General features: G+C 47.6%; 1 protein-coding gene and 1 pseudogene across 1 annotated transcript in view; one reads left to right on the forward strand and one right to left on the reverse strand.

Annotated features, from left to right (window-relative positions):
- The window catches only part of LOC149997776 (NACHT, LRR and PYD domains-containing protein 1-like), a 42972-nt gene extending 16621 nt beyond the window's left edge, over positions 1-26351 (reverse strand). The window contains exons 1-5 of the mRNA XM_090257502.1: positions 26305-26351; positions 25592-25979; positions 18822-20448; positions 15797-15967; positions 374-544 (exon numbers count right to left, since the gene is read on the reverse strand). Of these exons, the coding sequence (XP_090113628.1) occupies positions 374-544; positions 15797-15967; positions 18822-20448; positions 25592-25934 (2312 nt within the window). The 5' untranslated portion in view covers positions 25935-25979; positions 26305-26351. The remainder of the gene's footprint in view (positions 1-373; positions 545-15796; positions 15968-18821; positions 20449-25591; positions 25980-26304) is intronic.
- Positions 23058-25421, forward strand: LOC149997777 (cytoplasmic protein NCK2 pseudogene; annotated as a pseudogene).
- Positions 26352-26630: the final 279 nt, after the last annotated feature.

Below are 26630 nucleotides of genomic sequence, written 5' to 3' on the forward strand. Positions count from 1 at the left end.
ACAACCTGTGTCCCTCTGGGGTCCTTGGTGACGTTACAGGAAGATAAAGACATGCCTGGCTTGCGGTAACCTGGGAGATTTTAACTTTCTCCTGCAGCCAAGGAGCCACTCAGGGTGCAGCCAGTCACCGTCTGTGTGACTCACCAGCCTTGCCCTCCCCACACCAACTCCGTGTGATTTCCTTACCCGACATCCCACCTGCGCACTGGGTCTCATCGTTAGCTTCATCGGCTCTGCCCCACGCCCAGTTAGCTGACATGGGATGCTTGGCGGTTTCCATGCAAGGGCACCTATGTTCCCCACACCCCACCCTGCCTGGCTGGCACCTTCTCTCCACCCCATCCCCAGAGCAGTGCCCGTGAGGAGCAATTACAGCAGGCGCCGCAGCTGGCAGCTGGGCTGGCGAAGCTCCTGGAAGACGTGCTGGGCTCCGGCGTCCTGGATGTCGTTGAAGCTCAGGTCCAGCTCCGTCAGGCTCTGGCTGGCGCTCAGCCCACGGGCCAGATGCGGGCAGTCCTCTGCTCTGATGAAGCAGTCAGACAACCTGTGGGAGACACACACCTGATGATGCCACCCACAAACACCTACAAGCATCCACTAGCACCTTACCCAGGTCAGGCAGATAGGTAAGACAGACTCCCCAGACCCCCAGACATGCACAGGTACAGGAGTTTGACATAAAAACAAAGAACAGTGGGTCACTTTTCAGATCTGTTTTGATCAAAAGGCTTTCATGTTTCCACATATTTTGAGTTAAATTTGGGGTCCTTGTCTTTGACTCTGGGACACTGGAGACCCGGGCCCTTGTCACCTCTGTTCTCGTCTTGTGTTCCTTTTATCTGCATCCTCACTGACATCCTTGCTGCTCCAGAGCCACTGCAGGCACAGCCCCCTGTCCGAGCCTTTGCACCTGCTGTTCCTTCTGCCAGGGACAGTCTTCGCACCTGATATCTCACTGCGGTATGTTCTCTCACCTGCTCAGGAATTTGCTCAGCAGACCCTGGGGAAAACGTGCCCCGCCACACTTCCTGTTTAAAATTGCAGCCCCGTTCGCAGCCCCCATTCCTTTCTGTTTTATTTTTCTTACAGCCCAAATCATAGACAACACATTTTACTTATTTGTTTGCTTTTCCCCCTCAAGAATGTATGTTCTTTTGTTACTAAACAAAAAAAGGGAGGTTCATCTGCCTGCTGCCATCAAAAGTCAAACTTCGAAGCAGGTGCTGATGCAAAGGAAAGAGGCTTATTTAGATGCTGTACCATCTCCGAGAACGGGGCACTCACTGTCTCAAAGCTCATCTCCTCCACAAAACCAAGGCAGAGTCCAATCATTCCCAGCAAAACCCAAAAAAAGCTAGTGCCTACAGCTCCTGTTCCATTTTAAAGAACTATTCTTTGGATCTCGCGGTGGCTGCTCTGCGGTCATCCAGGTAGCTTAGCTTGTTCCCAGCTGCTGTTGGGTGTCAAACTCCCTCCTAAAGGCCATGTGTGGGGTGGGTACAGCTGTAGGCTACGTGGCTGCTCAGGCCGTGAGGTGATGCAAATGTAGGGGTGAAGGCATCACCAGGTAAGTGAGAGCCAGCGAGCGAGTGAGTGAGAGAGAGAGAGAGAGAGGGAGAGAGAGAGACAGGGAGGGCGAGATTACTTCCTTGAGGCCACGGGCCATGTGACCACTGAGGCCATGTGGCCCATGGAGAGGACAGGCCAGTGCACCGTCCAAGTGCAGGTCCTGAGCAGTGAGCCAAGAGCAAAGGAGAGCGGGAGCCAGCCACAAGCAAGAGCACTCTCTGTGTTCCCCTGGGGTTATATCTATTTTGGGTGTAGGAGGGGCCGGGTGCTTTCTCTGAATGATTAATTAACTTCCTAAACTTTCCCTCCGGGTAGGACTACCTCCCCACAAATTCCTTCTGTCCCCAGGCTAGCCTGATGGGCCTCTTTGGTCCAGAACCTCTCCTGCTGCCATTTTGACTTCTATGGAGCATGTGCCTGCCTTCCCCTGGTCCTACCCCTAATCTGGTACCAGAAGGGTGGGGTCAAGGGCTTTTCCCCCTATCCAACCATCTTTCTAGTTTTTGGTGTGCTAGGACCCTATTCATTCCTCTCTCTCTACCTTTTAACTGCGCTTGGGTCCTGCCCATTCATATTTCTAGCATTCAGTGCTCAGTGTAAGTGAGAGAGAGTCCCCTCAGTCCCACCCGTCCTGAGGCTGCCTGGCTTCCTTGCCCTTGGGGCCTCCATGTTGCAGAGCCGGCTCTGCATCCTCCAAGCAAACACCCTGCTGCAGCTGGGACCCACCACCACCCCCAGTGGGGAGGCAGCGCCCTGCTACCCGTGGTGTCCGGGCAGGACACCTGCGAGGCCAAGATGCTGTGAGCAGCCGAGCCTCCAGGCTCCCTGCTCCAACTACAGAGGGGCACCCCCTCCTTCCTGCAGTTTGGCACAGTCTGCTGAGCGACAGGTGCTTTGCTCACTGAGAAGGGGTGAGTGGAGGGTACGAGCTCGTCCACCCGTAACACCACGAGGAAGGAGTTTTTATTACTGCTTGTACCCCGGTGCCTAGGGCAGGTCTCACACATAGTAGGAACTCAGGGAGCATGTGGTTAATGAGTGAGTGAAAGAGAGTGAAGAGGAGCAGGTCGGGTGCAGCTGAAGGCAGAGGAACGAGGGGTTAATTCTGACCACTGAAGAAGGAGCAGACATAAGGGGTGCCTTGATTGGTGGGTAAAAGTTCGCCTTGATTGGTGGGCGAAAGTTCACCTAGATGAGGATGGAGGGAGGGGACGCTCCCGGCTGGCAGAGTGCATGTGAGCTCACAGCACGTGTTTAGTGGTGTTGGCGGAAAGGCTACAGGAGGGGAGGTGAAGCCTGAGGGTAAAGATAGAAAATATCAAGATAGTGGCAGGTCTTGGATGTGCTTATTAGGTGTGTGGACCTTGTTCTGGTGGCGTGAGGAGCCGGTGAAAGTTCGTGAGGAGGGCAGGCACATGCTCCTTGCACGCTTGGGAAAGGTCCCTGACGGTGAGCGGAGGATGGTTGGATGGGCGAGGCGGGAAGCAGGTGGTGCAGGTGGGAGAGGATGAGCACCCGGGACAGAGCGGTGCGTGTGGGACATGTTCCTGTGGACCCAACAGCACTCGGTGCCTCTCTAGGCGTGGGGGCAGGGCGGCTTCTGGAGGAGACGCAGAGCTGGTACCGCCGCCATGTCCTGAGAGAATCAATGCAGGAGGGGGCAGCGTCAGCCTTGCAGGCGTGCAGTCCCCGCAGTCGCTGGGGCTCATTGCTCTGTGGTTGCCATCTTGAGTGTCTTAATAACTTTAACTTTGAATTTGTGATTTGTAAGTGAAGTCTTATGAGACAATGGAGCTTTGTCTCCCGTGTGTCCCCATCTTCTTCCATGTCTCCCCTCTGTGGGAAGAGCTCGTGTCCACCCACTTCCCTGTCACTTGATGTTGTGGGGCCCAGATAGCCTTCCCGTCAGACATGGTGAGGCCCGGAAATGGATTTGGAGTAGGGCTTGGGGACACACCATGGACATTTTAGTGATTTGTTGGGGGCAAGTCTTTCACTCACTATGATTCAGAGAGGTAGTACATCATGTAAATCTCCTGCGAAGTGATGGGTCTCCCATGTGCTCTGGGTTCAGATGATGTCTTTGACTGACAATCTCCCCTTTACTGTGGTTTGGGTGATGGGCCCATGAGAGGAGAAGTCTGGTTTGACTTTTCCACCCAGCCCAGGGCACGCTGCGTGGGTCTGGCAGCTCTGGGAGGAGAGACCTGGCATCTGTTGATCTGCGGTCACACTTACTTGTGCGTAGGGCCCCCGACACATGGAAGGGTCTGCAGGCACCTGCAGCATGCCAGAGGGAGTGCAACTTTAAATAGCAGATAAGAAGCACCTTGTGAGAGAGAGAGAGGGACTGGGATGGGAGGAATAAAGCTTTGTATGGCAGTACTTTTAATGGCGCTTTTTTTTTGATGTTCGAGCAAGGGCACTGCATGTTCATTTTGTACTAGATCTTATAAACTACCTAGCTGGGCCTGAGAGGAGGAACAGGTTTTCTTTATTTAGGGAGGAGAGTCCCGTTTAGAATACACTGAGTTTAAGGAGCCTCTGGGACATCCCGGAGGAGGGTGCTGGGTTTGGGTGCTGAGCTGAAGATAGATGCTCGGCAGGTACCCGCTGGAGGAGGCCTGGGATGCCACTGTGGGAAGGGCTCCGAATGAGGCAGAGGGCCTGGTTACTCTTCTCCGGGGCAGACATCACACAGACATTGTGTCAAATCTTGCCTCTGTCAGTTATTCACTGAAGACTGGGCTAGGGTTCTTCATCTTCGAGCTTACTGATCTGTAACATGCGTTCACTGTGCCTATTGCACACGGTGGTTGCCTAGGTCAAAGGAGATAACGTATCCCAGGTGCTTAGAACAGTGCGTCAGGGATGCTGCTGCCTGGGACCCAAGCCCCTTGACTTTCTTGTACGTCCGTGTCCTGTTCTCACACGGCCCCACGTCTCAGTTTTCATGCAGCCCTCCCCTTTTCCTCCTGTCCCCGAGGGGGCCAAGGCTCTTCTGTTCTGTGCCTTTGATCCCATGTCCTCCTGCCTCCCCTCTGACTTTGCTCTTTCTGGGATCCCCTCTTTCAGCCCCTAACCTCTCCCTTACCAGTTCCTTCTGCTTTGTCCATGTCCTGTGCTCAATTTTACATGTTCATAAAAAATGAAACATCCAGAATCTTTTAGTCTAGCATATTCAACCGATTTCCAGAGAAATCCAACCATTAGTTAGGCCTTTGCTCAAAGATCTTAGACACTCTTACATCCAAAGGCAGTACACCTTTGACAGTCTTTCACATAGAATCAACTTTTCTAAGGAGGAAATATTCACATGTGCCTGCTCCAGAGTTAGTATCTTGTGAAAAACTACTTTTTATTACCCTACCTCACTAAGTCAGCATGACTTAGATCCAGGCTTTCATGGTGAAAGGTCGGAGGCGGTGCTGGGCTGCGCACTCACTGGGTTCGAGTCCCAGCTCTCCCATTCTAGCTATGTAAATTTGGGCAAGTCGGTTAACCTTCTGAGCTTCAGATCTCATTGCCTGGAAGATGGGAATAATTTTCCCTGCTCTGCCATTTCCACAGGTTAAAAACAAATTTTTTTTCGCATGAGAATTTTAACAGGGAAAATTAGCAATATACAAACATTGCAAATGACACACAAGTTGACATAATGTAGGATGATCATGCCTGAGAGACAGAAGTGCTAACTCAAGCTCAGGCATTTAGGAACTTGTACTTGTTGATGAAATCACATTATTTTCCAGCAATTTAGTTTCCTCATTCATTTATGGTTTAGAGTGATGATCAAGTGAGGCAATAAATAAATATATGTACATAAACATACATAAATAATATGTAAAAATTCTGTATACAGCCCCATGTTATTAGAAATACTGATGTTCTTTTTTTGATTTCTTTCAATCACGTGAGATTCCCTTGAACTTTCTATTTCCACTTATACATTTCTTAATTGAATTTCTCCCTCTTTTTGAAAAACCATTGATTTACCTGTTTTTCTGTCATGTTAAATTGAAATGCAAGCAATAGCCTATCTACTTTCATGGGGAATTTAACTTAAACTTTGCCCAGAGAGTGTCCACGAGGGGTTTGCTGACAAATCTTTTCTCTAGATCTTTTTCCTCATTTTCCATTTTTTATCTTTTATTTCCTTCTTGTTCCTCTTCCAGTTTCTCTTTTACCTTCTTTTCCTTTTCTTCTTCATTTTCTCCTTGTACTTCTCTCCTTTATTTATTTATTTATTTTTATTTCATCTTCACTAGGATTCCTATTTGATTGCTCTGGATTTTGAGCACAAGGCAAGATGTGAAGTATCAGAAGCTTGTGAAGTATTAAGAGCTGCCTCCATCTTGAATAAGTTTCTTCTCCTGGCTTCCAAGGCATCATCCTTTCCTGAGCTTCCATCTCTACCAGTGGCTGCTCCTTCAAAGTTTTCTTTGCTTGTTTCTTCTTCACAGGTTTTTTATGAAGGCCCAGGAAGATATTTTTTAGCGTAGATACAGAATTGATATTGAGATTGTGAAGTTCTGTTGCAACGTAAGCAGTACCTTGTAGATAGGTGTCTTCCTACTAGGGTGTAAAGCTTAAGGTAGAACTAGAATCTCTGGCACCTTTTCACAAGCCTTTCATCCTGGACCTTCTCATTGGAAGGGTTTTATGAAAGATGGAGCAGCCTCATGTGCATACCGGAGGTCCCAAAGCCTGGATTTACTACCATCCTCTGCTTGCTCAACATACCCCTTCTGGACCCTCTTCAGCGAGCAGTCCTTTGACCCTTCCCTTTCTCCCAGTCTCTCAGCACTTTCTTTTCTTCACTTCACTTGGAATCTAGCTTGGCTTCCATTATATGTCATCAGCTATATGACTGAATGACTTACCCTCTGACCTCCAATCACAGCCCTCTAGCTAACCACAACCTCTGCCACCCTCCTACTCGCCCACTCTCACTCCCACTCGAGTAACAAGAGCAGGGGCTGCCACTATGAATCACAACAGTGACTCTCACATGGGCCCCTACAGTGCCTGGCAGGCAGAGATCTCATCAATGGCCATGTCAGTATTTTACCTTCCCCGAGCCTCCAACACCCCGAGCCTCACACTCTCAGTACAGAACTGAATTCCTACTTCATAGGGAACACTGGCGCCATCAGATGGAAATCCTTCAGCTCCCCACAGTCAGACCTATGTGTCCATGGGCCAGCTTCCCTGTGCCAGGTCTTCATCTGCCCTCTTGTTACAGTGGGAGTTGTTCCCTAACTCCTCCAAGGCCAGCCTTTCTCCCATCGCCTCCCTCCAAGGAAAGGGAGAGCATCAATTAGTCCTCCTTCTTCCATCTTTCATCATCCTTGTTAAAATACATTCAAACTTGGGTCTTTTCCTTCTTTAGTGCAAACAGGTACACACACACACGCCCCTCTCTTCAGTCCCACCCTCCCTTCTGCTTTACTTCTTTTTCTTTCTTCACTACCAAAGTCTTTGATAAAAGTGCTTGCTTTTTACTCTCATTTTCACCTCTGTTTTCATCTTGATGTATTCTAATGCGAACTCTGACTTCATCACCTCACAAAACTGTTCCTGCTGAGGACACCCATGACCCTCCTATCACAAACCCCATGGACAGCTTTCAGGTCCTTATTGTACTTGACCTCCCAGCAACAATGGCACCTGATGACCACATGCTCCTCGAAACCCTCTGCTCCCCTAAATTCCATGACACCACACGGCCTGGTGTTTCCCCACCCCATTCCTGCTCCTCCTCAGGCATCACTGCTGACTTCTCTTGGCCATTCAACATTGGGAAGGGTGGGTACCCCAAGGCTTGACATCAATTGGATATCAGGTCTTTGGATATGAATTTTAAGATCGGCTTGACCACTTGCGCAAACAAGCAGCTGTGATTTTGATAGAAATTGAGTTGAATCTATAAATCATTTTGGAAAGGGTGGCTATCTTAACAGTATTAAGTCTTCCAATCCATGAACATGGAATGTCTTACCATTTATTTATTTTTAATTTAATTTCTTAACTACATTTTGTAGTTTTCAGTATGCAAGCCTTGCTCTTCTTTTGTTAAATTTATTGCTAAGTATTTTATTATTTTTGATGTTATAAATGGAATTGTTTTGTCAATTACATTTTTGGATGGTTAGTTGTAGGTTTTTCATAGCTGGTCTTTATTAGGTTGAGAAATTTCCCTTGTATTCCTAGTTTGTTGAGTGTTGTTAATGTAAAATGTTGGATTTTGTCAACTGCTTTTTCTATGTCTATTGAGATGATCATGTAGTTTTTGCCAATTACTCTATTAACATGATGAATTGCATTGATCTGTTTTTCTGAGTTAAACCTACTTGTATTCCTGGGATAAGACTCACTTGGTCATATTGCCATCCTTTTTATATGTTTTTAGTATTTTGTTGAGGATTTTCATATCTATATTCATAAGAAATATTGACCTGTAGTTTTTTAAATACCTTGTGGTGACTTTGCTAGTCTTTGACGGATTTTGATACCAGGGTAATGTTGTCACAGAATGAGTTGGCAAGTACGCCTTCTTCTTTATATTTATTTTTTACTTTTTTACAGAGTTTGAGAATATTGGTATTAATTCTCCTTTAAAGTTTTGGTAAAATTAACCAGTGAAGCCATCTGGGCCTGTGCTTTTTTGTAGTAAGGTTTTGTTTACTAAATCAATCTCTCTTCTTGTTATAGGCTTATTTAGATTTCCTATATCTTCTTGAGTCAGTTTCAGTAGTTTGCGTTCTAGAAAATGGCCCATTTCATTTAGGTTATTTAATTTGTTGGCTTAAAAGATTTCATAATATTCCCTTAAAGATCTTTTAAAATTTTTCTATGATGTCAATTGTGATGACCTTTCTTTCATTCCTGATATTAGTTTGAATCGTCTGTTTTTACCTAGTCGGTCTAGCTAAAGGTTCATCAATTCTGCTGATCTTTGCAAATAATTAACTTTTGTTGACATTATTTTCTGTATTATTTATTTCCACTCTAGTTTATTTTATTTTCTTCCTTCTGCTTACTTTTCATTATATTTGCTCCTTTTGTTGCTACTTCTTTTTGATTCTTAAAGTTGAACATTAAGTTACTGATTTCAACTCCTTCTTTTTCTTTTCCTCCCTTTTCTTTCCCTTCTGCTCTCTTCTTTCTTTCTTGAAGAAACTTTTTTAAAGAACAGTTTCAGTTTTTCAGCAAAATTTGGGCAGAAACATGGGAAGTTCCTATATATCCCTGCCTCCACACACACAGCCTTGTCCATTATCAACACTGGACATCAGAGGAGAACATTTGTTGCAATCAGTGAACCTACATTGATACACCACGATCACCAAAGTCTTTAGTTTACATTAGGTATCACTTTTGGTGTTTTTTATTCTATGGTTTTGACAGATATAAAATGACATGTATCCATCATTATAGTGTCACACAGAATAGTCACTGTGCTCTGATTATTCATCTTTACCTCCCCCAAACCGTGGATATCACAGATCTTTTTGCTGTCTTCATACTTTTGCCTTTTAAAAAATTTCACATTGTGGGGATCATACAATATGTAGCTTTTCAGATCGTCTTTTTTTTTTCACTTAGTAGTATGCATTTAAGGTTCCCCTATGTCTTTTCATAGATTCATGGCTTATTTTTTCCACACTAAATAATATTCCATTATATGGATGTATCACAATTTATCTGTCTGCTAACATACTGAAGGACATCTTGGTTGTTCTCATGATTTGGCAACTATAAATAAATGTGCAATAAGCATTCACATGTGGGCTTTTGTGTGGACACAGAGTTTTTAAAAATAATTTTACATTATGTTTCTCTCTAATTGTGGACATAGGTTTTCTAACTCATTCGGGTAAATACCAAGGAGCATGATTGTTGGATCACATGGTAATGGTGTGGTTAGTTTTGTAGGAATCTGCAAAGTGGCCATATCATTTTGCATTCCCACTGGAAAAGTATGAGTGTTCTCGTTCCACAAACTTGTCAGCATTTGGTGTTGTCTCGTTCTAGATTTTGGCCATTCTAAAGTATATTTTATTGATTATGCTGTTACAGTTGTCCCAATTATTCTCCCTTTTCCCACTCTCTGCGTGGTAACCCCCTGCCGTCCAGCAATCCATCCCCCCTTAGTTCATGTCCATGGGTCACGCATATAAGTTCTTTGGCTTCACCCTCTCCTATACTATTCTTAACTTCCCCCTGTCTGTTTTGCTCCTACCATTTATGCTTCTTGATCCCTCCACCACTTTCTCCATTCTGCCCCTTTCCCCCTCCCAGCTGATAACCCTCCAAATGATCCCCATACCTATGATTCTGTTCCTGTTCTGGTTGTTTGCTTAGTTTGTTTTTGTTTTTCAGATTCAGTTGTTGATAGTTGTGAGTTTGTTGTCATTTTTAATGTTCATATTTTTTTATCTTCTTTTTCTTAAATAAGTCCCTTTAACATTTAATAGTGAGTTGGTGATAATGAATTCCTTTAGCTTTACTTCTCTGGCAAGCACTTCATCTGCCCTTCCATTATAAATTATAGCTTTGTTGGGTAAAGTAATCTTGGTTGTAGGTCCTTGCTTTTCATCACTTTGAACACTTCTTGCCAGCCCCTTTTTGACTGCAAAGTTTCCTTTTGAGAAATCAGTTGATAGTCTTATGGGAATTCCTTTGTCGGTAACTCTCTGTTTTTCTCTTGCTCTTTTAAGATTCTCTCCTTATCTTTAACCTTTGGCATTTTAATTATGATGTGTCTTGGTGAGGTTCTATTTGGGTCCAACTTGTTTGGGACTCTCTGTGCTTCCTGGACGTGTATGTCTATTTCCTTCACCAAAATAATGAAGTTGTCTTTCATTATTTTTTCAAACAAATTTTCAGTTTCTTGCTCTTCCTCTTCTCCTTCTGGCACCCCTATGATTCAGATGTTGTTATGTTTAAAGTTGTCCCAGAGGTTGCTAAGCCTCTCCTCATTTTTTTTTTCAATTCTTTTTTCTTCTTTCTGTTCTGGGTGAATATTTATTTCTTCCTTATATCCCAGATTATTTATTTTAATCCCAGCCTCTTTCCCATCACTGTTGGTTCCCTGTATATTTTTCTTTATCCCACTTTGTATAACCTTCACTTCTTCCTTTATTTTGTGGCCATATTCAATCATTTCTCTGAGCATTCTGTTCACCAGTGTTTTGAACTCTGCATCTATCTCCATTTCATTTAGTTATTTTTCTGGGGTTTTGTTCTCTTCTTTCATTTGGGCCATATTTCTTTGCCTCTTTAATTTGGCAGCCTCCCTGTGTTTGCTTCTATGTATTAGGTACAGCTTTTTTGACTCTGTGTCTTGGTAGTATGGCCTAATGTATAGGTGTCCTGTAAGATCCAGTAGCACAGCCTCTGCTCTCACCCAAGCTGGGTATTTGAAGTGTGCCCTTTGTGTGGGCTGAGTACACCATCTTCTTGTAGTTGAGTCTTGGTTGCTGTTGGCAGATCAATGGGAGGGATTTACCCAGGCCAGTCAGCTCCAAGGATTGGCTGTGACTGCTGAGCACCAACCTCTGCCCTCCATGGAGGATCAGCTGTGCAGGGGCAGGGTGGTGGTGCTCTGATGTGGTCTGTAGCTGTCCACTGGGTGCGCTGGCCCTGGGGTTTCCTGGGTGGTGCAGGCCAAGGTCAGCCCCCATCTGTGTTTTGCCCAGGGGCCTGAGCTATAGATCGATCTGAGATGGCTGATATTTGTGCCAGGCTTGGAGATTCCCAGGTGAAGTTCAGCTGTGAATCTAAGCTGTCTGCTGGTAGTGCCAGGCCTAGAGCTCACTGAGGCCAGCTGTTGCTTGTTTGATAGGATTCAGAAAGTTGTGAAACATGAGCCAAGACGAGCTATTCGTATGGAAAAGAAGCTTGGGTGGGCCTTAAATTGGTTGGGGTAGAATCGCTGGAGATCTCCAAGGTGGGTCAAACAGTATTAGCCAGGTTGATGGAATCTCTCTCAGATATGGCACTAGCTTGCTGGCTCTGTAGCAGGAGGGTTTAGAAAAGTGACAATGGCCTGTGCTTGCCTTGATGCCAGACACTTCAGTTTCTCCCTATATCCCACTGGTGCCTTTCAAGCTGCTACCTGGGTACTGGAGCTCAGAGGGAGTGAGTCCGGGCAGGTGAATCTGTGTGTGGGTTCTTTAAGATGAATTGTTTGGGGCTCCATGAGTTTCTTTCACTGAATCAATACCCACTGGTTTCTGCAGCCAGAAATTGTGGGGACTTATCTTCCTGGCACTGGAAACCTGGGCTGGGGGGCCTGGTGTGGGGCTAGGACTCCTCATTCCGGAGATATCCCTCCAGAATTTTTATCTACCACGTGTGGATGAGAGACCAGCCTGTTCCACATCTGTGTCCCTCCTACCCATCTCAGTGGACGTGGTTTTTTAAATTCCGTAATTGACAGACTTCCATTCAGCTTGATTCCTGATGCTTCTGGCTGATGGTTATCCTATATTTTAGTTATAATTTTGATGTAGTTGTGCGAAGAGCTGAGCCATGCCTGCCTATTTGACCAGATCCCCTCTGGGTGTGTAATTTTATCTGGTATGTAGTTTTATCTCATATCTTCTTTTTGTTTTTATTTTTTAATTTAAAAATATTTTATTTATTTTTAGAAAGAGGGGAAGGGAAGGAGAGAAGGAGAGAAACAATGTGTGGTTGCCTCTTGCACACCCCCAACTGGGGACATAGACTGCAACCCAGGCATGTGCCCAGACTGGGAATTGAACCAGCAACCCTTTGGTTTGCAGGCTGGCACTCAGTCCACTAAGCCACACCAGCCAAGGCTCATATCTTCTTTTAAAAATCTAGGCATTGGTATCTATACATTTCCCTCTAAGCACTGATTAGCTGCATCAAGTAAGTTTTGGTATGTTGCATTTTTGTTTTCTTTCTACTCAAAGTATTTTTAATGTCCCCTGTGATTTCTTCTTTGACCAATTATTTATTTAAGAGTATGCTATTTCATCTGTGTATTTGTGAATTTGTGGGTAACCACCCCTTGTGGTTTAAGGAACTGTAGTCCCGGCCTGAGCATGACGAGCCGCCAGCTTTCTGGCCGCGCTTGTCTCTAAGTCTCAACATAAGGCTGCGTGCGGAACATAACTGTCAACCACTCAGAAGGTTGCCATGGGAATTGGATCAAAGAGTGCTTATTAAGCTCATTGTGCTTTAAAACTTGCTTTGCTTTCCTTATCAGCAATGTTGTGTAAGCTATCTTTAGCAGGGAGTGTATGGAACCCTGCACCTGTTCCGAATGTTTTATAGACCTTGACTCTAATCAGTCAGTGTGACTCCCGAATTAGTGTATGTTATCTGTTACTGTCAAAGCCTGAATGCAATAGACGATTTATGAATTTTAACCTTTTATCTCTCATATGTATCCTCCTCAATAAAAGACATTAGAGATGAAGGTTTAGTGGCTGGTCTCCACTAGAGAGGCAGTCACCTTCCTTCCCCCAGACATAACAGAGTGTCCTGGGTAAAAGTTTGTTACACCGTGGTCACGAAGCCTCTGCTGGACAGAGCAACTTCCAACTGAGCCTAGGGTGTGTGTGGCACCTCCGCCATATGAATTCCCTAAATTTCCTTCTTTTATTGATTTCCAATTTCATTCCTTCATGTTCAAACAATAGAATTTGTATGATTTTAATTCTTTTAGATTTTTTGAGACTTGTTTTATGGGGCATCTTATTTTTGCATAGAGTGTTATTGATACAAGCTTGACTATACTTTTTGGATACCTCAAAAGAACTTGAAATAAACACGCACAAGATGACACCCATGACATCCTATCCCCCACCCACTCCTCTTCCAGTATTTCCCACCTCAGTGAAGGTGCCACCATCCCATGCATTCCTCTGGCCTGAACCTAAGATTATCTTTTATGTCTCCATCTTCCTTTCTTCATAAATCTGATTACTTGTTCTGGTTTATTGTATTTCATTTTAGATCTCCTGACTCCCTTAACTTTTTTCCATTTCCATGACCAACACTGTCATCCAAGATGCCATTATTTCTTGCAGAAACTATTGTAATTTCCCTTAGTCCAATTGTAACAGGGGCTTGGGAATGGGGAATGGGACACAGTGGAGCACAGCCATTTTTCCTGAGAGATGCCTCTGCATATCCATGGCTGATAGCTAGTTTCTTAGTGATGCAAATGGCTATGGCTTTCCAAGGCACCAAGGAGATGGGAAGGGTTTTGACCAGAGAATGGTGAGGAAAGAGGTTATGGGGCCAGCACAAGGTTCTGCTAATGGGCAGAACTGGGTACCACACCCACAGTGTCACAGGCTGTGGTCAGGGATTTAAAAATAAGGTGGCCTCCATTAAGCAAAAAAGGCCATGGGTTTGAAAGGAGGTAGGGCAGAGCCAAGTGGTTTAAAAGGAGGTAAAGGAAGCCATGAGATGTGAAAGGAGGAAAGGGGGCCACGTGGCCGGGGTGGTAAGAAAGCAGGCAGGCGGCTGCTTTGATCATGTCAGTTCCAGCTGACTCTGAAGCCACCAAGGACTCTGCCTTGCAGACCCAGACTCTTTCTGTCCTTTCTGGGACATGCAGAGAGGACACTCTCAGGACTTGTGCCTTTCCCGGACTTCACCATGATCCAGTGTAACACGGCACATGCTTTCTTGGACTACTACATGGAGGCTGATGACAACGTGCCCCAGGCCCTGAAGGAGAGAGCTGACGGATAAGGGATGGGGAACTATTGGGCTTGGTTTTGGCTTATAGCCTTTTGGGGAGCAAGGGAAGTGCTGGGTCTCACGGGAAAACTGGGCTCTGAGCAGGAGTGCTCACAGCCCCTGCTTCCACGTTGGAATATTGTAGGGAACCGCTCCTCATGGTTTAGGGAATTGTAGCCCCGGCCTGAGCATGACTGCCACCGGCATCCTGGCCATGCTTGTCTTTAAGTCTCAACATAAGGCTGTGTATGGAACATGACTGACAACACTCAGAGGGTTTCCGTGGGAATTAGATTTGAAAAATGCTTATTATACTTTTATGCTTTAGAACTTGCTCTGCTTTCTTTATCATTAATGTAATGTAAACAATCTCTAGCAAGGAATGTATGAAACCTTGCACCTAATGCCAGTGTAGTGTCAATATGTTTGATAGACCCTGACACAGACTGGTCACTGTGCCCTCTGTACTGGTACATGTAATCTGTTACTGTCGACTGTAACCCCAACACCTCCAAACTATTGATGATTCATGAATCTTGACCTTGTATCTCTCACGTGTGTCCTCCTCAATAAAAGACATGAGGGAAGAAGGTCTAATCGCTGTTCTCCACTAGAGAGGCAGCCACCTTCCTTCCCCCAGACATAATGAAATGTCCTGGGTAAAAGTTTGTTCCGCCGTGGTCACGAAGCCTCTGCTGGACAGAATGACTTCCAACCAAGACTAGGGTGTGAGCGGCACCTCCGCCATAGAATATTGTAAACAAAGACTTGTTTTCCTCAAAAATAATTGTTGAGTCTTACACCCAGGTGCCATGTGAAAGAACCCTGCTTTTCTTGGTAACACAAGCTCTAACCATCTTTATAGGAACAACTGAAACATTCTTATGAACCAGTTTCCAAACCTCTACTTTTGCTCTCCTTCATTCGGTTTTTATATTGCAATCTGTTTCTACTTTGAAAATGTAATGATCTTATCAGCCTTTTGATTATCATCACATTGCATTAGAAAACAACCCCAAATTCCATCAGGGCCTTGCACAGAGGGCCTGGCTGCATGGTCTCTGCAGCCCCTGTTGCTCCTTGCTCTCCATCCTCCAGCCTCACTGGCCTACTTCTGAGTCCATGACAGCCCTTCCTCCCTCCTGCCATGGGGACTTTGAGCTTTCTTCCTTCCTGTGTCACTTGGGTAAATTCTCTGTATTCTTCAGATGTCCTTCAATATTCACTTTCTTAGGTAGTTTCCCATGGGAGGCCCTTATCGGGGCTGTGATTACACATGTGTGTGTGGTTAATGGTAATCACTTGCCAGCTCTGTGGAAATGGAACCCTGTCTGTGTTTGTTCATTGCGGTGGCCATGGCCCCTGGCACTGTGCATGGCCAGGGAGGGGCTCAATGAATACTTGTTAATACAAAGGCCACACACCCATCCTAGACACGACTTCCATCTTGGGTCTCCTGTCCATCTGTGTTTCAGAACAGAACCGGGGCCAGACTCACCTCAGGGTCCTCAGGTGGCAGCGAGGACCTTTCAGGGCCTCACACAGATGCTTGATTGTAGAGCAGCTCAGGAAGTTTCCACTCAGGTCCAGCTCCTGCAGGTTCCCAGGGGCGTTGAGAACGGAGAAGAACATCTTCCACCCGGCATCTGTAAATGTGGCCAAGCTGGACCTGAGGGAGAGCGAGAGAGGGACAGGAAAGGTGAGACCTGTGTCGGGGGTGAGGGGGAGTGTTGTGTGCACAGCCCTGCACAATCCAGTGGGGTTCAGACCCTCTAAGCGCCAGGCTGCAGTGGGCAGGGCTATCCCCAGGGCTGATCAACCCCCCACCTGCCCCTCTGCTCCCGCCAACCCGGGCTAAGTGTCCCTCTTCTGTGTGGCTTCTGATTGTATAGCCAGCCCTTGCCATTCTGTACTGCAGTGTTCATTTGCTGGGTCTGTTTCTGTCTCAGTTTCTTGTGGGCAGGGGCAGATACTGTTCATCTTTTTCATCTGCAGTGCCCAGCACAGGGCCTGGCACAGAGCTTGGGGATCAGACAATCTTCCTCCCTTCAATGTCTTTCTTTTTTGGCAGAGATGTTGAAGTATAGGTTTCCAGAAAAGAAAGGAGATAGGAGGAGAGAATAGAGTCTGGGCGAGGTAGTTTCAAGATAATTTTGTGAAGGGATCGTTGTATATGAGACTAGATGCTGCTGTCCAACTTGATGGGACCCTATCCCCTCTCAGGATAGCAACACCCAGAGAGGTCCCAGGAGAGATGGCAAAGGAGGATGTCTCAGAGGAGGACATTTGCTGGATGTGGGGAGAGGATGATGGGCTTTGTCTGGGAGTTATAGTGTAGATTACCTTGTATAATTTCTACCAATTTAAATTCTACATTTTCACACATTATTTAAGTAATTTTATCTACTATAAAGGCACAATGACTCAAACTCTATTTCAAGTTGCAAACTGAAATATCTTTTCTTAACAAATATCTCCACCTCAACAGCCCAGTAGCACCTTGACCTGATAGGTCCCCAACTCCATCCATCTTTCCCCCATGTCCAAGAAGCCTTGCAAAGGCGAGGGGCGGAGGCTCTGGAGACAGCTGTCAGCACATGAATTGCCCTTGTCTGTGCCTCACTCAGTCTCCTCGCTGTAAGACGGGGACAAGAGGACCTGCTGCGGAGGGTTCTGTGAGGATGTGAAAGTATTATAGAGACTTTCAAAAATCTCAGTGGATTGAGTGGTGGCCTCTGAACCAAAGGGTCGCTGGTCTGATTCCCTGGCAAGGCATGTGCCTGGGTTGCAGGCCAGGCCCCCAACTGGGGGGTTGCGAGAGGCAACCACACATTGATGTTTCTCTCCATCTCTTCCTCCCTCCCTTCCCCTCTCTCTAAAAATAAATAAATAAAATTATAAAAAAATACCACATACCATATGTATTAAAAAAAAAATCTCAGTGTGGTTTTAATGTTAACAGCTCTAAGATGTATACATGCTACAAAGTTACCAAAAAACTTATTGGAAAGTTTAAGTCTTTGTTTTTTTTTAACATTTATTTAGTGTTAAGAAATTAGAATAATATACTTTTAAACTGTTTATTTTTTTGAATGCTTGCCAACTTTAATCTTTAATTAGAGGGACTAACAGAAAAAATTAAAAATTTATTATCAAAATGCAGTGCTGAATTACAAAACAAATACTTGAGCTGCTCGTCCTTACTATTTCCTATTGGGGCTCCATTGCAGACTCTCTTCTTTGTCTTGGTGCCCTTGGTTCCTCTTGCTATTCACCTGGCCTCTGCCTCTGTGCTGCTCAGGATACTTCTGAAGGCCACCACCAATGTGATACCTGTACCTAAGTCCTTTAAAGACCAGTTCACTTTTGTGACCATAACAACTAGAAATAACCTCAGTACCTGAGAACAGATAATGGTCAGATAGTTGTGGCACCTTCTCTATGGAATACCATGTGGTCATTCAAATGGTGTTGGATCAGGCTACTTCATAACATAAGAAGAGAGTCTTGTTATAAAAATAAAGAAATAAAGCTGACTGTAAAATAAAATGTACAGTATGGCTCAGTTTTGCTCTAGAAATGTGTATAAAATACGACTAGGAGATATATACCTCCATTTTTCTTGAAGGTCACCTCTGAGTGATGGAATTCTGCTTGATAATTTTAACTTCTTTCCTTATTTACATGTTCTAATTTTCTACAATGAACATGAGTTTTATGTCAGTAAAAAATTATAAATCTTAAAACACCCAAGTCCACCATTTCCTCCTCTGGGGCTCTCTCCTTGTCAGGGTCACTCGTGTGATCCCCTCCTTCCTTGGGCCACCATCCCAGCTTGTACATGCCACTCTTACCACAGACTTGGCCCTCGATTCTAGTTATTAGATGGATGTCTTTCTTCACTTCAAGATTTGAGTTTCTTGAGAATAAGGCTGTGCTTTATTAATCTTTGATCTTTTGGGCCTGGCTTAAAATCAGTCCTTATACACATTATGGAATCATCTACAGGGGAGAAGGCACCTCAAAGCACCAAAGGATCAATACTGCCACTGAGGTGGGGAACCCGCATATGAAGCTAACAGTGTTGCTGGGCTTGGAGAGTGGCTGGAGACAGCTACTCGGTCATTCTCAGATAGTCAACAGCCATCAAGGGGGTGCCCGCAGCAGCTGAGTGAGCAGTGCCTGGAGGGAAGTACATTAAGAGGGAGAAGCAGAGGCAGTTGAGCTGAGTGGATGGGAGCTGACGTGAGCCTGGGGGTGGATGTGCACCAGGAGAGGTGGCCACCATGGCAGAGACAGGAGGAGAAGCAGCAGTCCAAGGCAGGGCCACAGCGGGCTGCCCAGGAGCAGACTCTGCTGCAGAGGATCCTGGATGGACTGAGAATGGGAGTGAGATCTGGCCATCAGAAGTCCCTGGTGACCTCAGTCCTTTAGCCCCTGGGGCCAGGCTTAGTGAGAGTTCCTCTAGGGCCCAGGACAGGGGGAACAACAGGGGAGCTGGGGAGAGGGGAGGGGGCACTCACAGAACTACACCCGAAGGCTCTCGTGCTCGTCTGTGCGGTCTACCCTTATCCAGGTGAAGCCCCGTTATGCAGTGGCCGAATTTAATGCAGAAAGTGAACACCAGGAGCTCTATTTCAGTTGGGGCACATATCCTCATTCCACAGAAACCGGACATGGCTTCTCGCAGAAACCTTTCATCCTGAAACTCGTAAAAACAGTGTAGCAAGTGTGAACAGCATGGCTCTGGGTTCTCATGTTTCTGTTGGAATGTCCACTTGGCCAAGCTCAGCAGTGTGCGATGCCGGTCCCGAGACAGCTTGCATTGGAAGATGCTCTCCATCTCTCTCATCCCCTGCTCACTCAGAAGGCCAAATAGGAAACATGCGGTTGGTTCCCCAAACAGGTCACGCATGGCATACACTTCTGTCAACTCTCTCACACTTCTCGTGCTAGTAAACCAATCACCTTTCTCCATCTCATCCCCTAGAGCACAGGACATGGCTGCAAAGAACTCCTGGAAACACAGGTGAGTGAAACTGTAGCTCAGCGAGGTTGGGTGCTTCTGAAGAACACCCATCTTTAAGAGAGTGGAGGTGATGTCCTCATCTAACCCGTGTTCCCTGAGGTCCTCTGGGCTGAACAGGGTCTTTCCTTGCCAGGTGGCCTCAGCAGCCAGAGAGCAGAAGCCCCTCAGCTTAGTCCCGAGGGACTGAACTTGGAGAATGTGGAAAAAGTAGTGCAGACAGAGGTCTGTGGTCGTCTGGGAGGTCAGTCCGAGTTCTTCCTTCTGTTCCATCTGCTGCTTCAGGCACGTGCAGACCAGCCAGGAGACCAGGGGACTGAAACACATGGTGAAGAGTGTCGGGTTGAATGTAACAGACCTAAAGGCCGTATTTGCTGGGCCTTTTGCTCTGAAATAGTTGTGAAAATATTCCTTTCTGTTTGTCTCAGAGAATCCGAGGACCTCCACCCAGCGTGGCTGCTGCAGAGAAGGAATGAGCTTCCGCAGAGCTGTGGTCCGAGCTGTGATGAGCAGGGAAGCCTCGGGAAATGAGGTTTTCTTCAGCAACGTGCCCAGCCATGTGTTCACCTGCTGCTGCTGGCTCCAGTGCAGAGGGTGCTCAGAACTGTCCTCCTCCAAGTCCAATTTTACTCCATCTAAGTTATCAAGAATGAAGAGCAGCTGCTTTGGGTGAGACAGGATCTGCCCAATGGAATCTGCAGGGCCAGCCCAGTCTTTTGTGAGGAGCTCAGCGAGACTCATGGCCTCGGCCTGGGCCAGCTCTCTGCAGTTGACGTAGAAGACGTGCTGGAAGCGGTCCCTGAACTGCCGGCCTTCCTCCCAGACTCTCCTCACCTGTCTGGCCACGGCCGATTTCCCGATCCCAGGAACTCCGTGCAGCACGACTGTGGGAGGCTCTTTCGCGGTACTCCAGCCTGAATCAAATATGCTTCTGACCTGAATGAAACGCCTTTCTTCCTCTGCCACCTTGGAATTCCCTTTTCTGAGCAGGAAGTCATAGCCTGAGGGTTGAGGTCTGAGTAGAAGTTCCAGATTCGTGAATTTTGCATGGAAATCCTCATTTTTCCAAGATTGTGGTGGGCAGGGACTCTCTCTCTGTTGCTTCTGGAATTTTTCTGTGGTTCCTAAGTAAGGCAGGGAAAGATGGAATATAAGCTTATAGAATAGATTTGTTCATCTGTTTCTCACTTATTCATTCAACAACTGTTTTCTGCACCAGCTCTAAGCTATGTCCTGTGCTGGCTGCTGAGACTGGTAGATTCTTGCCAGGTCAGTGGGGGAAACAAGGGCTTTGGGGAGAAGATCCCAGCTCAAGTCTTGACCAAATTATTCTGTGTGACTTTCTTCATTCTGCAAATATTAATCAGGGGCTTATGCTGCCAGGCCATGACCTAAAGGCCAGGGATAGAGAGTCAACAAAAGAGACACAACTCTCTGCTCTCACTAATTCCATGACCTGAGCTATTTGCCCCACTGAGTGTCGTTTTTTCATTTGTAATTGTGAGTGGTCACGGCGCGAGTGGATGGTGTAGCAGATCCTATGGTTCATGACAGCACCCTCTCTGCACCCTCCACCAAGGTGCAAGCCAAAGACATTCTTCTACGAGCCCCTGCGGTTGTCTGTCTCAGGTCTCTCTCAATTAATGAGTGTGACAGGCCGGAACCCCTGGGGAGTTCATGCTCCAGGAGGAGTGCTCAGCTGATGACAGATGGCAGTTCCCCAGAAGACCCGACTCCAAGGTGTGCTCTGCACGGTCTCCTGAAGGTGCCAGTGCATCGAGCCTCAGATGCTCAGGGGCCAGCTGCTCCATCATGCAGGTTTCATTGGCTTCCCCCTCCCTGTCTCACTGCTCTCTCCCAACAGTGCTTCCAGGCAATCAATTCCCGAATGAGCCACTCGCTGTCCCATTTAGCGTCAGGTCTGCTTCTGTGGGAAAGCACCTGGACACTCCGGGAAGTGGTCTGTGGACTGTGAGGAGCCGAGCACTGAGCACAGTCAGGGACTGTCCCCTGGGAGGGATCTCATTTCTTAGCTGAGATTTCAAGCAGAATTACTGTTACGACCCCCTTCCCTTCTTCCCTTTAGAGTATCTTGAGTGCCTTTCACTTTCTTTTTTTTTTTTTTTTTTGCTAAATATTTGAGAAGACTCATGTAACTCACCTGGGATCCTGGTGCCCAGTTCATCTTGGGAAATCTGCTGAATCTCCAGAGTATGTGGGGTCAATTTCACCCTTAGCTTGGTGAGACTAGGGTATTGCCACCCCCACCTCTGGAATCATGATCTACAGATCCACTTTATCGTGCTGTGAGAACCTGTCTGGCCCTGTGAAGGTCTTCTCAGGCATCAGTTTGGCCGCTCTGGGTCATGGCCATGGCCTACCCTGCTCTGAATCCTGTGTCGGCCTGAGGTGCCCTGAGAGGGCTTCGGTCTTTTTGGTGCCATGTCCTCCAAAATATCCTGCTTAATGGATCTGTTAGCATGCTATGTATCTAAATCCGCTTGCTTTAGAAAAACTTTCCAAATTCTCCTCCTACCACCAATACCGCTAATAAGCTAAACATTAATATTATGCTTTTGACCAGGAGTTGGCAAACTCAGGCCAAATCTAGATGGCCACACGTTGTACAACCTGTGACCTAAGAATGGTGGTTACATTTTAAAATAATTGAAGAAGCCAAAGAAGAATAATATTTCACGATGTGAAAATTGTATAAAACTCCAGACCTGCACAGAGGTATGGACATCTAGGTATATGAAACTCATAGGTCCTGTTACCGATTCCATCCCCAAAGGACCTCACTCATCACATTGTAACAAAATTGTCAGAAATCAAGGATGAAGGGAATATGAAAGCTGCAAGAGCAGAATGGCTCATCCCATATACGGCAACCCCCATAAGGCTATGAGCGGATTTTTTCAGCAGAAACATCACAGGCCTGGAGAGAGTGGGTGATATATTCAAAGTGCTGGAAGAAGAATAGCTGTTGGCTAAGAATAATTTAGCCAGCAAAGCTTCGGAAACAAAGGGGAGATAAAGGCTTTCCCAGAGAAACAACAGCTGAGGGAGTTCATCACCACTATAGCTGACTACCAGGAAATGCAAAATGGAGTTTTCCACACTCAAATAAAGGATGCTAATTGGTGTCATGAAAACATATGAAAGTACCCATCTCCCTGGTAAAGGGAATCATATAGTCAAATTCAGAACATGCTGTGCTGTAATGATGGTGGTAAATAACTGAAGCAGAACGGCTAAAAGATGAAAGCATTGGCCAACGCTGGAAGGTGGGAGGTGGGGGTGGAGCAACTCCTGGGAGCTGGTGAAGGGGGCATGGAGGCACTGGTGCAGGACAGTGACGGTGGCCTTGGGAAGTCCGCGGGATCTGCTGCGGGCCTTGGGTGATGAAGGTCAGGCCCCTGACGTTAGCACTGTAACAGCGTCTGGACAAAGTGAGAATGTGTGTGGAATCGGTCCCTGCCCCTTCAGACAGTCCAAATTTTATATATTGGTTTCCTACATGTGGTTTCCCAGATCAGAGTTGTCTGGTGAGATCGAGTGGGATTTGAGAATTTGAGGAATACCTTCAGCTTTGTAACTTCAGAGGTATAATCAGCTAAAAAATTTACCTTTTGAGAAGTTTTGTTTTTGCCAGTCATCTCTCCTAACTGAGCACCAGGGAAGGACTCCGTGAAAGGGGACAGAAGAAGCTGTCACAGCTCGGTAGGACTAAATTGCCCAACAAGACCAGAAACTTGACATTAAGAAGAACCAGCACATGTGGCTACTGAGTGATTGCAGGATGTAGTGGTGGGTGACGAATGTGGCCAGCAGGACAGGCTACGTGCCGTCCAACTACGTGGAGAGGAAGAACCTGAAGGACACACTAGGCCTCGGCAAGACCAAGAGGGAGACCTGCACGTGGGATGTGTCCCGACATCCAGCACAGATGCTGAGTACCCTGCCAATGGGGGCAGTGCTGACTGCATCTATGACCTCATCATCCTGAACTTTGACTAGACTATGTGACCGAGTGGAAGGTGAACTGTTCCTGGGGTCGTGTGTCACTGTCATGGAGAAGTGCCGTGATGGCCGCTGGCGTGGCAGCTACCATGGTCAGTTGGGCAGTTTTCCTCCAGCTACATCCTGGAGGAGGTGGGCGAGTTGGCCGCCGAGTCCCCCAGCTTCCTGAGTCAGCTGAAGGGCTCGCCTGAGCAATGGCCAGGGCACTACGTCCTGCATGGGGTCCAGAAACTGTACTCGTTCAGCTCAGGCACCGAGAAGCTCTCCTTCAAGCAGGGAGAGACTATGGAGGTAACTGAGAAGCCCCAGAACAACCCGTGGGGACGCAGGAATGCTTGGGGGCAGGCCAGTCTTTTCTTCCCAAAACTAGGTGGTGGTTCTCAGTGACAGGCCCGCCCTGTCCCCATCGTATGCCCCATAGGTCAGCTACTTGGGGAAGGGGCACAGGGCACTTTGCAGGCAGAGAGTGGTACTATGGGGACAGCGTGCCTCCAGGGTGGGTTCACCCTCAGTGAGTGGTGCCTGAGGGTGACTTTCTCATTGGGGACAGCAAATCCTCGCCCAGTGACTTGTCCGTGTCTCAGAGCATCAGGGAAGAACGGACATTCCAAGGTGCAGCGTGAAGACTGTCTGCTGCATCGGGCAGCGGCGGGTCGACACCGTGCACAGTTGGTGGGACCATACGGAAAGGCCCCCGTCCTCACCAGTGAGCACGGACGAAGCTGTAAGCATCGGAGGGTTTCAGTGATGTCCCCACCCCCATGGCCCCTGACACCTCCAGGCCCTGGTGCCACACTTACTTCCCCAGATGAAAGCAGAGGCCTCCAAGAAGTCATGGTGGGTCCCCTGCTCTCCTGCGGGCCTGCTCTATCCAGGGGCCCCTCCCCTGTTGGCTTCCTTTGCCTGGCTCACCTTTCTGTGCAGGTCCTTTGTTTCTGTCTGCCTCCCTTTGCCACCCCAGGCCCTCCTTCTACAGTTCAAGCTTGCCCCCACACCCCACCCCGGCCAGCTTTAGGGAATGAAAGACGGAAGAGGGGCGAGTATGTTCCCTCTGTTCCTTCTCAACTGGAAACAGCCTTAGACTTCACTGTTCACGGCACCAGCACCCCTCAGTACACAGACATTGGGCGCAGCTGGAGGGCACTGAAGCTGCCCTTGATGAAGTGACCTGCAGTGCGCTCCCAGGTGACGGTCCTCCCAGATACCGGCAGCCCTTGCTGGTGTCCTTTGCTCTTTCTTGACTTTGAGACTCTCCAGGGAGTGGACATGCTTGCTGGTAGCAATACAGAACTAGGGGTGAGCTAGTAGTGAGGAAGCTGTCCCGTGCCTTTGGGGTTGTGATTGCAATAAAGAAAAACTCCCTCCAAGGTCTACCTGCCAGAGGGACTGCCGACTCAAAGGGACAGATGTTTTGGTACTTAACCCTCAAATATACCATCCATCTCATCCTCTTTCCTTTTGCCCCTTGGCTTGTTGAAATTTCACAATTATGTATTTAATTCTCAAAATAATATGTAAGTGTATTCATTTGTTGACACTAATACAAATGATAAAGGAAAAACACCTGATATTTCAGGAAGGGTAGCTACCAACACTTTACTTGTACGTACACACACACACACTCACACACACACACGAGGCTAAGAGCCTCTGCCACCCACAGTTGCTAACAGTAATAGCATTCACAGTAACAGCTATACACCAGCAGAACAATTTACGGAGCACTTACTAGGAATTAGACTGTGCTAAGTGCCTAGCACGGATGACCTCTTTAACCCTCCTACAGCCCAGGAGGCAGGCTCTCATTCGCTCGTTTTACACATGGAGAGACAGATGCAGACAGCAGTGAGGCGACCTGCCCGACGTGGTAGCGCCGGGACAGAACCTGCTTCTTGCTGACCCTTCTGTGCTTATAGCTCAAGGCCCGGCAAGTTCCGGCTTCGGGGTGGGTGTGGAACCCACAGCCTTCCTGCCTTCTGAGTGTCAGCCTCCAGCCCCTCTGCCCTCTGAGCACTCCCTCCCAGGCGCTGGGTCGGCCACCGGGGTTGCTGGGAATGCACTGGACTACAAGTGAGGTCCGGCAAGGCCCCTCCGCCCTAGAAAGCCTCTTAGCTCCAGCCTTGTCTGGGCCTGGATCACCCTCTGAAAACGCAGTCCCCAGTCACTGCCCAGAGGAAGGTTGATGGGGGTTCAGTGGTGGGGGCAGGAGATGGACAGCAGGCAGGGGGCACTTTGTCTACCCACCTGACTCCAAGGCTGCCTCTTCCCGGGCTTGGTCACACAGCTTGCTGAGGCCCATCTGCTCCCAGGTCTGCATTGCCAGGAGCCAGGCCGGCCATCCCCCATACCGAGCCACCAGGCGTGAGGCCACCTCCAGGCCATCTGCCTTTTCTGGTTGACTTGTGGTTGCTCCAGGAGGGTGATCGCGGACATCCTGACCAAGCAGCCGCTGCTGGAATGCCTTCAGCTCCTCCTTTGTCATTAACTCCAAGTTATGGGCCAGTAGCTGCTGGAGGAACCTCTGCTCGTCCATCTCTGCTCTACTGACTGGGTCTGCGGCGCGGGCCTTGTGTGCTCCACTGCTCATCTCAGTCCCGGATGGTGCTCCTTGGGGATGCTCACTCAGGACAGGCTGTAGTGAGGGCCATCAGGCAGGCGAGAACAGTGGTCATTTTTGGCGACTACCGCCTCCCAATGCAAGACTCCCACATGGTTCATTATCATTGCCACTATTCGGCACTCAGAATTCACTTTTGTACGCCCCAGGGCATCTGCTAGTGGATGGTATTGGGGGAAGGGAGGTGCAGGGGGAGGCAGGGAAAGGCACAGGAAGGAGGAGTACAGGGGGGGCTGGGAAACACTGGGAGAGGTCAGGTTCCTGAGCTGCTGGGTCAGGGCTGGGGGCAGTCAGGAGAGTGAGGGGGTGAGATAGGAGGATGGGTGTTCCGGACACTCACTGTTTGGTGCTCCTCAGTCTTCCTTCTCCTGGGGCCTGCAGTCCCAGAAGCAAGCCTTGTGCTGCGGTACTGACAGGAAGTGGGGGGAGGGGAGGAAGGGGGAGGCCGGGTGGGCTTTTGGAGCCTAGGGTTGACCTCAGCTGCACAATCAGGTCTCTTTAGACTTCTCCTGGGCCTGGAACACCAACCAGGAAGAACACTCTCAAGTAGCCAGAGCGGCAACAAAGGTCTTCCAGAGGAAATCACGTGGGGGAGTGGCCAGGCAAGGGGCGGGGCCGTCATAGTCCCACGCAAAGCAGGAACTCAGAGCCAGATGGTCACACAGG

Source organism: Furipterus horrens, unplaced genomic scaffold (assembly GCF_987537825.1).
Source record: "Furipterus horrens unplaced genomic scaffold, mFurHor1.1.pri manual_scaffold_11, whole genome shotgun sequence".
NCBI lineage: Eukaryota > Metazoa > Chordata > Mammalia > Chiroptera > Furipteridae > Furipterus > Furipterus horrens.